General features: G+C 42.5%; 1 protein-coding gene across 3 annotated transcripts in view; it reads left to right on the top strand.

Moving 5' to 3' along the window:
- The first annotated feature begins 577 nt into the window (after positions 1–577).
- ARHGAP25 (Rho GTPase activating protein 25) overlaps positions 578–14,950 on the top strand; it is an 86,526-nt gene continuing 72,153 nt past the window's right edge. For all 3 annotated transcript variants that reach the window (XM_032291888.1, XM_032291887.1, XM_032291886.1), the window contains exon 1: positions 578–1,042. In XM_032291888.1, coding sequence (XP_032147779.1) covers positions 982–1,042 — 61 coding nt within the window. In that variant the 5' untranslated portion in view covers positions 578–981. The remainder of the gene's footprint in view (positions 1,043–14,950) is intronic.

The raw sequence follows: 14,950 nt of genomic DNA, 5'->3' as shown, positions 1-14,950 counted from the left end.
CTGATGAGGACATTAAGGCCTCGAAAGATTCAGTTGCTTGTTAAAAGTTGAAGAGCTAGCAAATGGAAGCCCACACCCTGTATACAGCCCACACACTCTGATTCTAAAGCCCATGCCCTGTGTGCAACGCCAAAGAATGCTTACTGTATGTGAGTGGGTCTACCTAGCTGAAGTTGATTCATTAAAACAAATACATCAAAACCCTCCCTACATCAGGCTGAGATCACTTGCAAACTTCATCCTGGGCAGCTGGAGAGCTTGGGACATGGTCTTTACAGCAGGAAGAATGTAAAAGAAGATAACTTTGGGGGAATGCTGGTTGTTTTTCTGACCATTTTTAGTTGCTTGATCCATTAGGTGAGGAAGAGGAGAGCTTAGAGTTGAGGTGTATGATGGGAGTCTGGACATTTTCTTTTAATTAAAACTATAGCCTTTTATAACAGAAGCACCCATTCTGGTTTTTCAAGCATTTCCAAAAACTATTTTCTCAAAACAGAGTGCTCATAATGTATCATCCTCACTCACTGAAGAGCCACCCACTTCCTCCAATGCAAGGAAGCAGACAGTTAAAAAAAAAACCCCAAGAGGCAGCAGTTGTTTATCACGACCTCAACTCAGTGAGGCCTGAGATTCTTTCGAAAAGGAGCTTTGCTTCCCATGACGCAGAGGGAAGTGTCAACTGGAGCATTTCTGGTAAAACTGAAAGCTAGAAAAGCAGGGTGCCAGCCACTGTGGGCCTAAGGGTGCAGGCTGGGGGAGTTTGGGTGCCATCCTTAAGTGACAGATGGATGGACCTTTCATCTAAGAGAAACGAGGAGAAATGTTGGCAAATCAACCTCAAGCCTAAGATTGCCTGTGAAGCAATCATAAGGAGGAACAAAAACAGACACAAAAACAGAGGGAAAGAGCAAAAAGGCAAGAAGGACGCAAACTGTGACAGACTCACCGCTTCACTAGCTACTCACCTAAACTGGAAGCAAAATGTCCCTAAAATTGCCAAGGACCTGGGATTTCAACCTGAAGGTGGAGGCTGCGAAAATAGGTACGGCTGGTGTCTTTTCGTTGCTTCTGTGATTCTTACGTTTACCTCGAGCACCATTTGCATGTTGGTCTGCAGGAAGCATAGTCTACTTAAAAATGGATCTCACAGCAAATCTGAGTTTGAGGGACCATTTGCATTTAACTTGGCATGCCAGCTCCAGGTTCTAAAATGCTGGGAGGAGGTTCTCTTTCATTTGGACAAAACAGTGGGATGGAACTCCTTGGTGTGCATGACCTGGGGTACTTTGGATGATTTAAGGCTACAGATCACAAACAGAATTGTGAGTTTTTAGCATTAAAAGTATTAAAGGATAATAAAGACCTTACATAATAAAGATATAATGTAAGGGAAAGAATGGGAGGGTATTCTTAGATGAGTTGGAAAAGAGATATATTTTTTATTATTTTAAGGGAGACTGGCATATTTTCTGAGATAGTCTGACCCGTAATCCATACCCTTTCCTTCTAATGATGATGGTGATATATTAAGTTTAATCTATATATTTGTTAGGAAGTTCTTTATATAGATTTCTTCTATTATTAAATTGGTCACAGTAATTCATGGCAGAGCAATTGGGCTAAAAACTATTGCCTACATTTATGTATCTTGCCCATATTATTGTCTAATATCAAGGATATAACGTCCTTGATATTAGACATAGATAAATATTAAGGTGTTTCTAACAGCTTGGAGAAATTTTGCTTGAAACAAGGTTTATTTAAATTTTAACCTCTAATGGGGTTAAGTGTGCTACTAAAATAAGTGCTGCATTGAAAAGTCACAAGCAGAGCATTAATGATGTAGATCTGAGAAAGGATTGGAAAGAAAACAGAATAATCAGAAAAGTCATTTATCTTGATAACCAGGGGAGATTAGCATTCCCTAATCAAGCTATGAATGATTGTATGCTGAGATCAGTTCAGAGAAAAGATAGTGTTCATACCTCTTACATAAGCAAGAGATTTTCCTCCTATCACTGATGTATATGCACTTGGCTAATGCTCAATTTATGTCATACAAATTCTATGGTTCTGTTCCTTTGAAAGTGTCCTGCTTCTACATAAATTAAGTAATTCTGCCCTCTTTCCACCTGTGTTGGAACACAGGTTATTAAGGTCTTAATCTCCTTTGGTTTAAAAAAAAAAACAAAAAAAAAGTTGAGATAATTCATAGTTAAATGATTTTTTTTTTAACAGATATAGGAAATTACCACAGTAGAGCTCACGACTGCATATATTCAGGTCTAGGATTTGATTGGGTGAATTTCATGATTTTTACCAATGTTTCTTAAAGCGTGTTCCCATGGATAACCTACATCAGACTCACATCAAGTGCTCGCTAAAAATGCAGATTTCTGGGCACCATCCTTCTAAAATCAGAATCTCTGGAGGAAGGCCCAGGATCCTGCATTTCAACAAGTACCCCAACTTCCATCCCCACCTGATGAGGAACTCCTGCCATAGGTACTGTGGTCTATGTTCACTAGCCTCAGACAGTTATCACCCAGCTAATACAGAGCATAGGACTTGGACTTAACTGGGCACACAATAAATATCTGTTGGCTGAATGAATGTTTAACTACAAGCTGATGATGTTATTGAGTATTACTTAATGAAAAAATAATAATAAGGACATAATGAAATACAGAAGAATGCTTGTCATTATCCATGCTGCCTACAAGTTTGTCATCCTGAAGGATGGGACTACAGTAGAATGCATTTGTAAGTGTCATGTAAACTAGAATTTGCATCATAAGCCAAGTCCTCTGATGGAGGAGATTACTTGACTCAATCACAGGACTTCCAGTCCCCTCTTCAGCTTCCTGTGTCCAGGTGTAACTGCAGGAACTGGCTTACCAATATATGAGAGACACTTACCTCTATTGGGCTCTTTCCAACTGGGAGTTATGTCAGGGAAGTTGACAATCTGTGTTTTTAACGTTTTCTCAACCTAGATACCATTAATGTTTTGGGTTGGATAGTTTTTTGTTGTGGGGTCTGTCCTGCTCATGGTAGGATGTTTAGCAGAATCCTTGGCCTCTACCCACTGCATGGTGGTAACACCCCCCTACCACTACCAGTTGTGACAAATAAAACACTTGGCATAGCCAAGTGTTCCTTGGGGATGGGGATGAGGGTGTTATCTTCTCGAACTGAGAACTTTTGGAGTAGATGATAACCAAAAGAGTGGATTATAAGGTCACTTGGGAATAGAACCCAAATATTAACCCAAGATTCACTCTCTAGCTCAATTTTTTGGGAGCTTTTATTGAGATCTGTCCTCAGAGAGCCAGGCCATAGCTTAGGAAAGACACTAGAATGGGCACTTGGTGAAACAGCAAGACACTGACCCAGAATGTGGCCCAGGAAGGGGGCTCTAGCTTTTTTTTGATGAGCTATGCTTCCAGTTTCCCTAAAATCTTGTGAGCTGGAGTGAAAGTGAAAGTCTCTGAGAGCGAGGGGAAGGACTCTCAAATATTTTGCTCTTTAATTTATGTATCTTTTTAACTGAATTGTCATCAGTGGAGGACAGGTCCAGACTTTCTGGACCTTGAGTCTCAAGTTACAAGGCTTTCTTGAAAAAGCTACATGGCTTCCCAATGACCAGGCCAGCCTACATGAGCACATTTTGTACCTTATTTGAACACTGAAATGCTGGTTCCCCATGTTGGGGAATCCTGAAGCCATATGGCCCATGGTGAATTGATCTGTGCTTGTTTGATGTTCAGCTGTGAGAGCTTTCTTTACAATTCATTACCAAACTTACCATGTGCTAACCAGACCAGCCTGGGCTATAGACTGAATGTAGTCTGTTTGCTGTGTCCAAAGTCTTTGCTTTCCATGAGTGGCTCCTAGTCCCTGATAGATAAAGGTTCCCCACATATATAGGTAGAGTCTCTACTAATAATACAAAAACAAAAAAAATTAGCCAGGGTTGGTGGCGGGCACCTGTAATCCCAGCTACTTTGGAGGCTGAGGAAGAAGAATTCTTGAACCCCAGGAGGTGGAGGTTGTAGTAAGCCGAGATCATGCCACTGCACTCCAGCCTGGGCAACAGAACAAGACTTCGTCTCAAAAAGAGAATACGAACATGCCTCTCTTAGAGAGTGAGTAGCTACACAAGGGAGCTGCTCCTTCCAGGGCTCACTCTGTTTTTATGTAGAGGTTACATTGTTATTGCTTGTTTAAGTAAAAATGTCTGCCCATATGTTGCTATTGACTTAATATTTAGGCATAAATTAAATTATCTCCACAAAATGCATGTTTCCTGCTAGCCAGGCCAACAGACTTCTGGCCATTTTGGGGAAAAAGGACTGATATAACCTCTGGAATTTCTGCAGCAGCAGCAGAGTGGGGACCAACTTAAGAGGTGATGGGAAGATAGGACCTGGTCTTCTACCCACTCATGCACAAAATTCTCCCTGTACGTGCTAGACAAGGTCAACTTAGATTTTGTTCTTTGTCTGAGACTGGGCACTTGGACTGGCAGGGTCTAGCTCGGAGGTTCTTGGTGCCTGTGTGTCTAAAACTAGGCCTAGGTTAAAATGCCCTGTGGCCCTGGCATGGGTATACATCACTATAAGTCACTTTGGTAGTGGTAGTGCTGCCCTGTCTCACAACTCACAATTATGAACCATCTTCACATAGCATCCAATAGGAGAATTCTATGCAGACTCTGCCAGCTGTGTAGTCCTTTTGAGTAAGGCCCACTATGGGGGCGCTGGAAAGATGCTAGGACCAGTTGAGAGAAACAAGTTGATGACAGTGGTCCTATCACACACAGGGCAGCTTGAGGAAAGAAGCTTGTATGAGGGTGCACCCTGGTTGAGTGGTCTGAGCTTGTGTTAAAATACACAAGAGTACAGAGCAGAAGAAAGTCCCAGTTGTGACCACAGCAATTGAGGCCTAATAGTACCTGGGAGGAGCCAGGGAGAGCCACAGCGAGGCCCAGGCAGATTGTGGGGATTCTGTCACAGAGGATGGCATGGAAATTTTATAGAGTCCGCAGGCAGGAACTGAGATATAAAACTTACAAGGAGATTAAATAATTTACATTTCTTGTGTTATGCTTTACTCATCATCCTTTTTCTCCTTGAAAGCTTGTTTAAAAACCAAAAGTCATTTTGCAAAAAAAAAAAAAAAAAAAAAAAAAAAAATTATAGGTCTGGCAGCCAAATATGAAGATGGTCCTGCTGGGCATACAGTTCAGTGGGGGCAGAGACAGGGAGATAAAACTGCAAAGCAGTGAGAGAGGTGCTGTGATGAGAGCAGCTATGGGAGCCCCAGATAGTACCTAAGAGGAATTCTGGCCCTGCCACCCCTGTTCCCATCACTGCCATTCAACTTCTTTAAGATACAGGTGCAGATGTTCTCCAGTGGGCCCCACATCTTTCTCAGTGATTTTCCTGCACATTGTGTCTACTTTTTTGGAGAAGCAGAAGGCTTTGTACTATGTATAGCTCCTCTGCATGATGGAATTAAATGGGAAGTCTTTATGATCTGGCCCTGCTTACCTGCCCACCTCTCTCTTGCCGCCTCCCCTTCACCTGATGCACAGTGGAGACTTCAGCCACGTCCTCCCTTCTGCAGCTTCCAGCTCTTTCTCATCAGCCTGGAGCCCTCTCTCCGCCTGGGCCTCCCTTACCACCACCCAGTTCCTACTCAAACTTTGGTCACAGTGTAAACATCTTGTCCATGGGGAGTCTCTAGGTCTTCTGATCACTGGAGAGAAAGTATAGTAATCCTTTCCCAGGTCATTTAAACAGAGAAGTTTACAGTTCTCAACACTATGGACTTCCTTTGAGATAAGAGACATGAACATTTCTGCACATGCAGATATGAGTCAACCCCACAACCAACTGATCCCTTGGCTTTTGAACAAAATGAATTGTTCTTAATAAAGTATGTAACACCAGCACTGTAGGCCCTCACTGGGGAAAATAACCTTAGATTGCCTGAAGAAAGGAGCTAAATTGTCCATTGACTCTTCTTGATAAAAATGGGAAAGAGCAGTGGAGGTGTGGTATAGGAAAGTGTGCATGAGCTTGGGACTCTGCTCTAAACAGCAGTGAATCTGGGGCAAGTTGCTAAGCTTCTACAGATGAGACTAGTAACACATATGCTGAGAGGAAGAAAATATTTCATGCATATGACCTATGTTAGGTGCTCAGCAAACATCTGTTTCATTTCTTTGTAGAAAGTCTCATTTCCAACCCCAGATCAGACTAGAGGCTGTACTTGGACTACATTATCTTGCAACCCTCATAGAATAGGGCTTACTGAGTTGTCCTTTAATGGTACATCCTCAGTTTATATCTTTCCTGCAAGTAATGATTTCATGAAATCTGCTCCTAATTGCACTGGAAAAAAATGAGAATGAAGAATGGACAATGCCAGTGACTTCTATGTATACCTTTATGTGAGAAAGTTACTTGGGAATTCAGTGCTCAGAAAATAACTTTGTCTTCTTTGAGGGACTGCAGTGCTTCCTCCTTTCTAGTAAGACAGGAGTGCAACTTACTGTGTTTTCCACTGTCTTGGCTGCCAGAAAGCTGAGCTAAATTTGAAGCTCAGTCACAACTTCTAACACCCATTCAATTAACACACTTTTAGTCTTTGTATTTGATAAAGAGTTTATATGTTCATTGCAAATCATTTCCATACTTTTTAAAAATTTTATTTTTAAAAAATACAGATGGATGTGGGTGTCACTATGTTGCCCAGGCTGGTCTCGAACTCCTGGGCTCAAGCAGCCCTCCTGCCTCATCCTCCCAAAGTGCTGGGATTACAAGCATGAGCCACCACACTCAGCTTCAGATTTCATAGTTTTTAGTGGTGACTGAACATTACAATTTATCTAAGAAGAGTTCAAGGAACATTAAAATGCTGAAAGTTATTTCCTTTAGTTCATAAAGTAAAATGCAATTCTATGATCACACATATTCCTTCCCTGGAGTTATATAAAATTATGAAATCTTCAGTACATTCAGACCGGCCATTTAATTTCATTCACTCATTGATTCACTCACCATAAAACATGTATTTGCTCACCTGTGTGTGATAGGTACTTAAGCAGCATTGCCCTGCTGTGCCTCTCATGCTGCGAGTGCCCCTCACCACCCTTTCATCTTTCTAAAGAAAGTGCTCAACTTTGCTTCCACCATCTATTCTCCTTGAGCTGTGACTGACTAAGGTGAGAGCTACTGCACTCTCTCCTTTCCTTCCTGTACCACTCATCCACCTGCAAAACATGCACACATGGATCTCAGCTCTGGATGGGGCTGGCAATACCCACTGCTGGAATTCTGGACTATGGCTGCTGAACCATTAGCTTCCTTGTTGGTTTGGAGTTTCAAAATGAAAGAGGAAGTGGTACGATATAAAGTTCCTGAGTCTGATGTGAGTACTTTTTAATATTTTTAAATAATTTTGTAAAATTTACAAAAAGAATTTTCTGACAAAGTATAAACTAACCATAATGGAATGAGCCAGCTATCGTATATCCTGGCCAACATGGTGAAACCCCATCTCTGCTAAAAATACAAAAATTAGCTGGGTGTGGTGGTATGAACCTGTAGTCCCAGCTACTTGGGAGGCTGAGGCAAAAGAACCGCTTGAACCCAGGAGGCAGAAGTTACAGTGAGCAGAGATCGTGCCAGTGCACTCCAGCCTGGCAACAGAGCAAGGCTTCATGTTGAAAGAAAGAAAGAGAGAGAGAGAGAAAAAAAAAGAAAGAAAAACAAAGAAGAAAGAAAGAAAGAAAGAAGGAAAGGAAGGAAGGAAGGAGGGAAGGAAGGAAGAAAGAAAGAGAAAGAAAGAAAGGAAGAAAGAAAGAAAGGAAAGAAAAGAAAGAAAAAGAAAGAAAGAAACAAACAAACGAAGAGAAAGAAAAGAAAAGCTGGCTCTGGGGCCAGATGGCTTGAATTTGAATCCCAGTATCACCAGTTGGTCACTGTGTGACGTTGGTCCTTAGGTTTTCCATCTGTAATATAAGTGCAATCCTAGTGCTAACTCATGAAGTTGTTGTGAGAATAAAAGATGATCTATGTCAAACTTTAGCATAAGATCTGGTATTCATAAACACTAGTAATTATCATTATTGTCATGGACATTAGCTACAGCGGAGGTCTGATATCAACTCCTTTGACTCAAATTGTTGGTGAAAACCACAGTCAGCAGTGCCAGGGTTTTGTTTGTCTTGGTTAAGTTTAGTTCTTCTTTCTTTTCTCTAGACATACGGTTTTTACAACATCTGCACATCTCCTTTCCTGCCCGGTGTCTGTCCCTGGCTCACAGCACACATGCTGGTCTGCAGTTGACTCGTCATGTTCTGTTTCTTGCCCTTTATGCTTCCAAATGCCATATATTCACTTCCTTTTCAATTTGCATGAATTGTATCAATTTTGTCTGCACGGCTATTCTTGTTTTCTTCCTTTTTGCTTTGTTTTGTTTGCCTGTTTTTGCCAGTTCTTTTCCAAATCAGTAAAAGGCCTGAGTTGTGACTTTCTAATAAGGATAACGATGGTTTCTGGTAAGTTTCCTGCTGTAGAAATGTCATCGTCTCTGTGCTATGGCAGGAGCAGTTCCTTAAACTTTCCTTGCTTTTGGTAGGCAAAGAATGACTGTGGGTTGTTTGCTTCATGGAAGACTCTCCTCCATGACTTAGTGCTTCCTCCTCTAGAGCTGCCGACCCTTTCCTACTGTCATGTGTATCTCTGGCTGCTGAAGCGAGGTTAGAAGTTGTTGGTTTGGGCTTCAGGGGCTCAGTGTTTACCTGCTTGTGATCACTTACATGTGGGTTACAGCAGTGGCAGAGCAGTGTTTCCTATTTGCTGTAAGAGTCCTGTACTCGGCCTAACATTCTCTTTCAGATCATTATTTGTAGATATAATTGTGGGGGAAGAGCAGGACCTTCAAAATGAGGCTCCCGTTTTTCTTGTCCTCAATTCTGCTGTTGGTACCCAAGGACTCTTGTGCATGCATTCTTCCTCTTTGACTGTCATTCTGCATTTGATTCCATGCACCTGGTCATTCATGGAAGCCAGAAATCCACTTTGCTAGTGGGTGAGGAATCTTCTCATGCAGACAACTCAGAGTTAGGATGATAGCAGATACAGAGTTGTCACCTCCAGTCCATTCTCAGCCCAGCCCTTGTGCTCCGTCTTGAGACCAACCTGTTTGAGCTTGATCTTCGCACTGATCTTTTTCTGAGCATTCCTCATTCTCCTTCCCAGGAAGAGCGACAGCTGGCCTGGTTTGTCAGGGACTCGGGGGGTTCCTGGGACATAGAACTCAGTGTAAAAACCAGGAAAGTCACCCAAGAATCAGTTCTCTAGGCTTGGGAAAACAAAGCTGTAATTTTGATAGGTGCTCTGTATATTTCTTGAATTGAATTTCCTGAGAAGCCACACAATGTATGGTAAAAATTGATTTAGGAGAAAATATCTTTAAGTCATTACTCTTTCTTTTTAGTACTCGTGGTTAGAAGTCCTTCCAAATTCATTTTTTCAGCCTCATTGAAACTGTCATGCTAGCTTCCTCCATCTGGTTTTATGAAATCTTTTATTCTTGCTCACCTTTTCTCCAGAAAGATTAGGAGCCACATCTGTCAGTGTATTGCAAGGTACTTCTTTCTAGGATCACACAAAAATTCCTACCCTGTGGGTCTTATATATGGGCTTTCTGGATTTTTTTTTTTCTCTTTCAACTCTACCCCTCCCTGCCCATTACCATGGCCACCACCCATCTCCTGGGAAGGCTTCCTGAATTACCTAGGTACGGTTAGTCCCTCTTCCTTTCGTGGGATTGTTCTGTTTTACTCAGTTTTCTTTCTATTCTAATTGACACATATTTATTGGACACTTACTATGTGCTGGACAGTTTACGAGGCTCAGAATGAAAGACGATGAAAAAGATTAAGATTCTAACCGTCTCACTGGAGACACTCTGAGGAAGTGGGGCTGTCCCACTGAAGGGAGTTAGACATAAGCAGTGTGACTGTGACTGTGACATTTAAAAAGCTGACACAGAGTTTGTTCTGTAAGAAAAGCTTTTCTTGGCTCATTTGAGCAATAGCCCCTATATATCTCCAGGGGCAAGTTTTTTACATGTTCATTCAAGTCTATATGCTCCTTCCAAAAAGCCACAAATCAAGCTTCTAATCCCACATTGTTATTCTGATTTAGAGCCAATAGAGAGTGCCCGCAGACAATGCAGCTGCATTTCCACCAATAAATATGGTCTGTTTTCATTATTTCTCCCCAGGAAACCCTGGATTTAACCAGTTTTCTGGTGAGCACAAAATTATCCCAGTCTCATCCTTCTGTGGCCTTAAATGCCCAGCTTGGTAATGAAAGTGATTGATAATGTAGTCAACTTTGTGTCTTCACAGATAAAAAGTAAGATTCCAGATAAAAAGCATTTCCTGAAAGAGAAACAAAAGAAAGACACTTGACTTAATTAGGAAGCCATATCTGAATGTGGTAGGAAGTCTTTGAGAATGAGGCCCTTGAAGGCAGATGAGCCTGGGTTTGATTTCCAGCTCAGTCTTTTCTCATTTCTTTGACTTTGGGCAAGTCAGTTTAATGTCTCTGTGTCTCAGTTTTCTCATCTGAAAAATGGGGCCAGTAGTTCTGCCTCTTGTAGAGAGTTGTTAGATAATACTTCCTCCAACCAGCTCAGCCACTCATAGTCATAAATAAACCACATCACCCGCTATAATTGTACCACCTCTGAAATCTCACTTTCAGACTTCCCACTCTATGCCCACCACATCCAATGTGCCCAGCTCACCCACTCCAGCAGCTCTCTTACATGACCTCAGTGAGCCAGCATTCCACTGTCTCACCATTTTTTCACTATCAGTTACCCCATTAGTCCTCCTTACCACAGATTCATAACTAGCATTAAATCTGCTACTGAACATGCACCCTTAACTTCTCTGGTCATTTCTCCTCATCATAACCCCTAACCCTGTTTAAACCCAATAATCTACCTTCTTGGTGCCTGTGCCTGGACAGCTGAACATCACTGGAGAAAATCACTCTTGAGCTGCCTGGACTCACTTTCAATTTATGACCAGTCATCTGAGGTGGGCACGCAATAGAGCCAGACAAATGGACTATACCTACTGTCTGAGTCCACTAGTGCTGCTGTAACTAAATACCTGAGACTGGACAATTTATACAGAATATTTATTTATTACAGTTCTGGAGGCTGGCAAGTCCAAGACCAAGGTGCTGACAGGATTAGTGTCTGGTGAAAGCTCATTCCTTGTAGATGATGCTCTCTCAGTGGCCTCACATGGCAGAAAGGGATAGAAGGGCAAAAGGGAGGAGTGCTGTGACATCACATGATGAAAGAGCAAAAGAAGGGGAACCCACCCCCTCAAGCCCTTTTATGAGGATCCTAATGCCATTCATCAGAGCAGAGCTGTGAGCTCCTCTCTATAGGTGCGGAGATGAGAAACTGTAAAAACAAAAGACACAAGACACAGAGATAGAGAAAACAGAATTTAGGCCCAGAGATCCACTGCCAACCAAAGCGCAGAGACTGGCAGTGGCCCCGAGTGCCTGGACACTCTGACTTTTATTGAGTACAACGCAGGGGGCAGGGAAGGTAGGGTGAGGTAATGGTGGTCAGTGATAGGGTCAGGTAAATCACGTGTCTTGGAGACAGGGGCCCAGGTCTTTCAAGTAGCCGAGGCGAGGAGAAAACCTCATGTGTCAGCACTTTTCTCATACTTGTCAAGAAAGGACAAAGACATTAAGATTTATGTTGCTATTACTGATTTTATCTTTTAAGAAAGGGAGGGACCAGGTGCAGAAGCGGAGCATGAAAGTAGATCTGGAACGTGACCACTGAGGCCCAGCATTACATAGGGACAGTTAAGCCCCTGGATGTCTGCTGGCCTCCCCGACAGCCATCAGGCCTACCACAAGAGCTTGGAGAAGCGGAGTTGTCTCCTAACTCCCTGAGGAAGGAGATGTCTCGGACGTTTTGGACATCTCCTTCTCTAGCTGGCTAAACAGCGGGCGCTTTCCCAGCGCCTGCCGCACAGCCGAGGCGCCCTCCAGCAGCCCTTATGCGGCGTGACAGAGGGCTTAGAGCATCTTGCCTTAGGATCACTTTGTTTACAATGTCACCTCAGTTCCATGCTTCATAACCCGATAGTCATTAGTAAGATTAAAAGCTTATACTGAGTATATATATTTCTGTGATTACATATGAAGAACTATGTGATTTTTCATGGTTATATATAGGAATAAGTATGTAACTGTATCTCTAATTCTTTTCTAATTCTGTATTCATGTGGGAACAGGCCGAGGCTTCAGACCCTTGCCTTGGCACTTGTGGGATCTCCCACAGGGTCTCCCACCCATATCTTTCAAGCCTAGATTACACTGTAAGTCTCTTAACCATTTCCCATCTTGCACTTTTCATGGCCTTTGTTCTCTGCGAGCACCACAGTGCCTGCAAGTGTCGATAATTTCGTTGATCAGAGCAGTCACCCAGAGGCAAAAGGGAATGGTGCAAAGGCAGCCTCAGCTCTTGAGCTGAACATTCTCAACTCCTCCACTAAGTTAGTGGTTACCCAACTTGGCTGTCCTGGAGAGGTTTAAAAAAATTCTCTGCTCAGGTTCCACTCCAGAGATACTGATTTAAGTAACAAGGGTTGTGGTCTAGGTATTCGAACTTTTCTATGCTCCCAAGTGACTGGATATACAGCAAAGTTTGTGATCTGCTGCCATAAGTGTTGCTAAGACCCAGAGCCACAGCACAATGGCAACACATCCCCAAAATGTTTGCAATTGTGTTACTTTATGGTAGTGGTTTTGAGTTTTGCAAAACTTCCTTCTCCAAAACTATACATTAAAACATTATTTAATATTCCAGAGTACAGCTTTAAGTGACGTATCAACAGCCCATGAGGTAAAAGTGATGTGTTAGGAGGTTACTGAAACCAAAGGTGAAAGTTTTTTGCTTATGAGTAGTGAGGAGGAGGCACTCATAATAGTTACTGATGTCGCTTGTCAACAGGCCCATGGAAATTGGAACAATACATCCTTTCTCTTTCAGCAAGTCCAGCTGACATTTATTTCACCTGCTTTAAGCATGAATTGCCTGTGGAATATCCTAGAAGGACTTGTTTTTAGAATAACATTGCAGACTGCAGAAATTGTATACCACTTCTGACTCTTTCAATGTTTTTCACTTATACACAGAGTCTCATTCCATCTTAAGAGAGGTTAAGGGATGCTCCTCCTCACGCGGACCCCAGGAAAGGTGCAGGACTTGCTCACTCATCCAGCCAATTGGAGGTGCTGGCCTAATCCCAGCCAGTCTTCTCACTCTCAACCCAAACCTACTGCTGGTCGGCCAGGGACTTTGGATGGAAACCAGAGGAGAAAAGGAGGGGCCAGGAAAAACTCAGGCATGTAAAACATGGAACCAGTTTTAACAGTGGAAAGCTAAGGTGGAAATACACAGCATATATAAACACAACTGAGGAGCCACGGGCATTTGGCACATTTTAGAGGACAGTAAGGTTATAATCCTCCGGTTAGCAGTAGAATTCCTTCTCCTTTTTCTCACACCTGCCCTTGCCATTTTTCCCTTTCTGTTTCAAACAACTTCAGAATGACTTATAATTATACCCAGCTAACATCTGCATCAGGCCTATATTCTAGAAATTGTATGAAAAATTATATGCATATAGGTAGATTCTCAAAGGGGCCTGTGACCTCACAAAGGTTAAAACCATTGCTTTGTGTTTCCAAGTACAGAAAAGCACCTCAATCAGTAATCCTGTAATGTTAGCCTTTCTGGTCTGGGCCAATCCAAGAGCGACAACTAACCTGGAAATCCCTAGAATGGCCTGCTGAACGCTGGTCCTGGCCAGCCAGCTGTGGGCCCGCATCCTCTTCGCTGCGATGTGCAAACTGAAGCTTGAAGTGGCCACTAGATGGCGGCAAAACTCAGCCAAGATAGGGACCGGTTTCAGTTGGCGCTACCCACTGGCCAGCTGTGTAGGCTCCTGGCAGCCATTTCATTAGCTTCAAAATAACGTGACCATGAATAGTTGATTGAATTTTAGACCCCACGTAAAATCCTTCTGGACCCCACTTATTGTGTGGGGCAGGGATTGACTGTCCTTTCAATTCACTCTGTCTTTAAAGCACAGAGGGCAAGCAACAAAATTACCCCCCATGTCCTGACATCTCCAAGGGAATAAAGCTTGGGACTGCTATAAAGAAGGAAAACTTGTTAAAGTTCATGAAGACAGCTGTAGAAATTGTGGAACATAAGTCACGGTTCCATTTGTTTTATAGAAGTGTAAAAAATGAAATCTGTTCTTCAAGATAGAAAAAAATACAGAAATATGAATTCCATGTAAAGGAGACACCTGCCATTTCTGTTTCCAAGCTCCCCTGGGGCTCATAGCCTTTTATTTAGTTGTAGGTTTCCAGAGGAGGGGTGGCATTATTGCTACTTTACAGATAAATGCAATGGGCCTCCTTAGGGCTGTTTTCCCAACTCCACCTCTGTAAGGGCTCCTGACCCAGTCTCCAAGGATAGTCACTGGCTTGAACTTTGACTTGAACATTTTGCCTTGGACACAGCCAACTAGAGCAGAGTAAACAGCTGACTCAAGCTGTGTCTATCTCATTTCCCCCTCAGTCTGAGGTTCACAGAGAATGGGCATTTGTAAGTGAGTCCTGGAAATCAGAGGGCACTAAAAGGAAGGCCTTTGAACTCTGCTGAGAACTCAAAACTTGCAAAATCTGCCTTGATTTCTACTCCTCCTGAACCATGATTTCCACTCCCCCAAATTTCCCTAGATATTGTGAAATAATATACTATGCTTCAAAAATTACACATACATAAATTTTATATATGATATATATAT

Source organism: Sapajus apella, unplaced genomic scaffold (genome assembly GCF_009761245.1).
Source record: "Sapajus apella isolate SASKATOON/1434 unplaced genomic scaffold, GSC_monkey_1.0 scaffold26, whole genome shotgun sequence".
Lineage (NCBI taxonomy): Eukaryota > Metazoa > Chordata > Mammalia > Primates > Cebidae > Sapajus > Sapajus apella.
The sequence above is the reverse complement of the archived record's forward strand: the minus strand, read 5'-3'. Positions and strand labels throughout refer to the sequence as shown.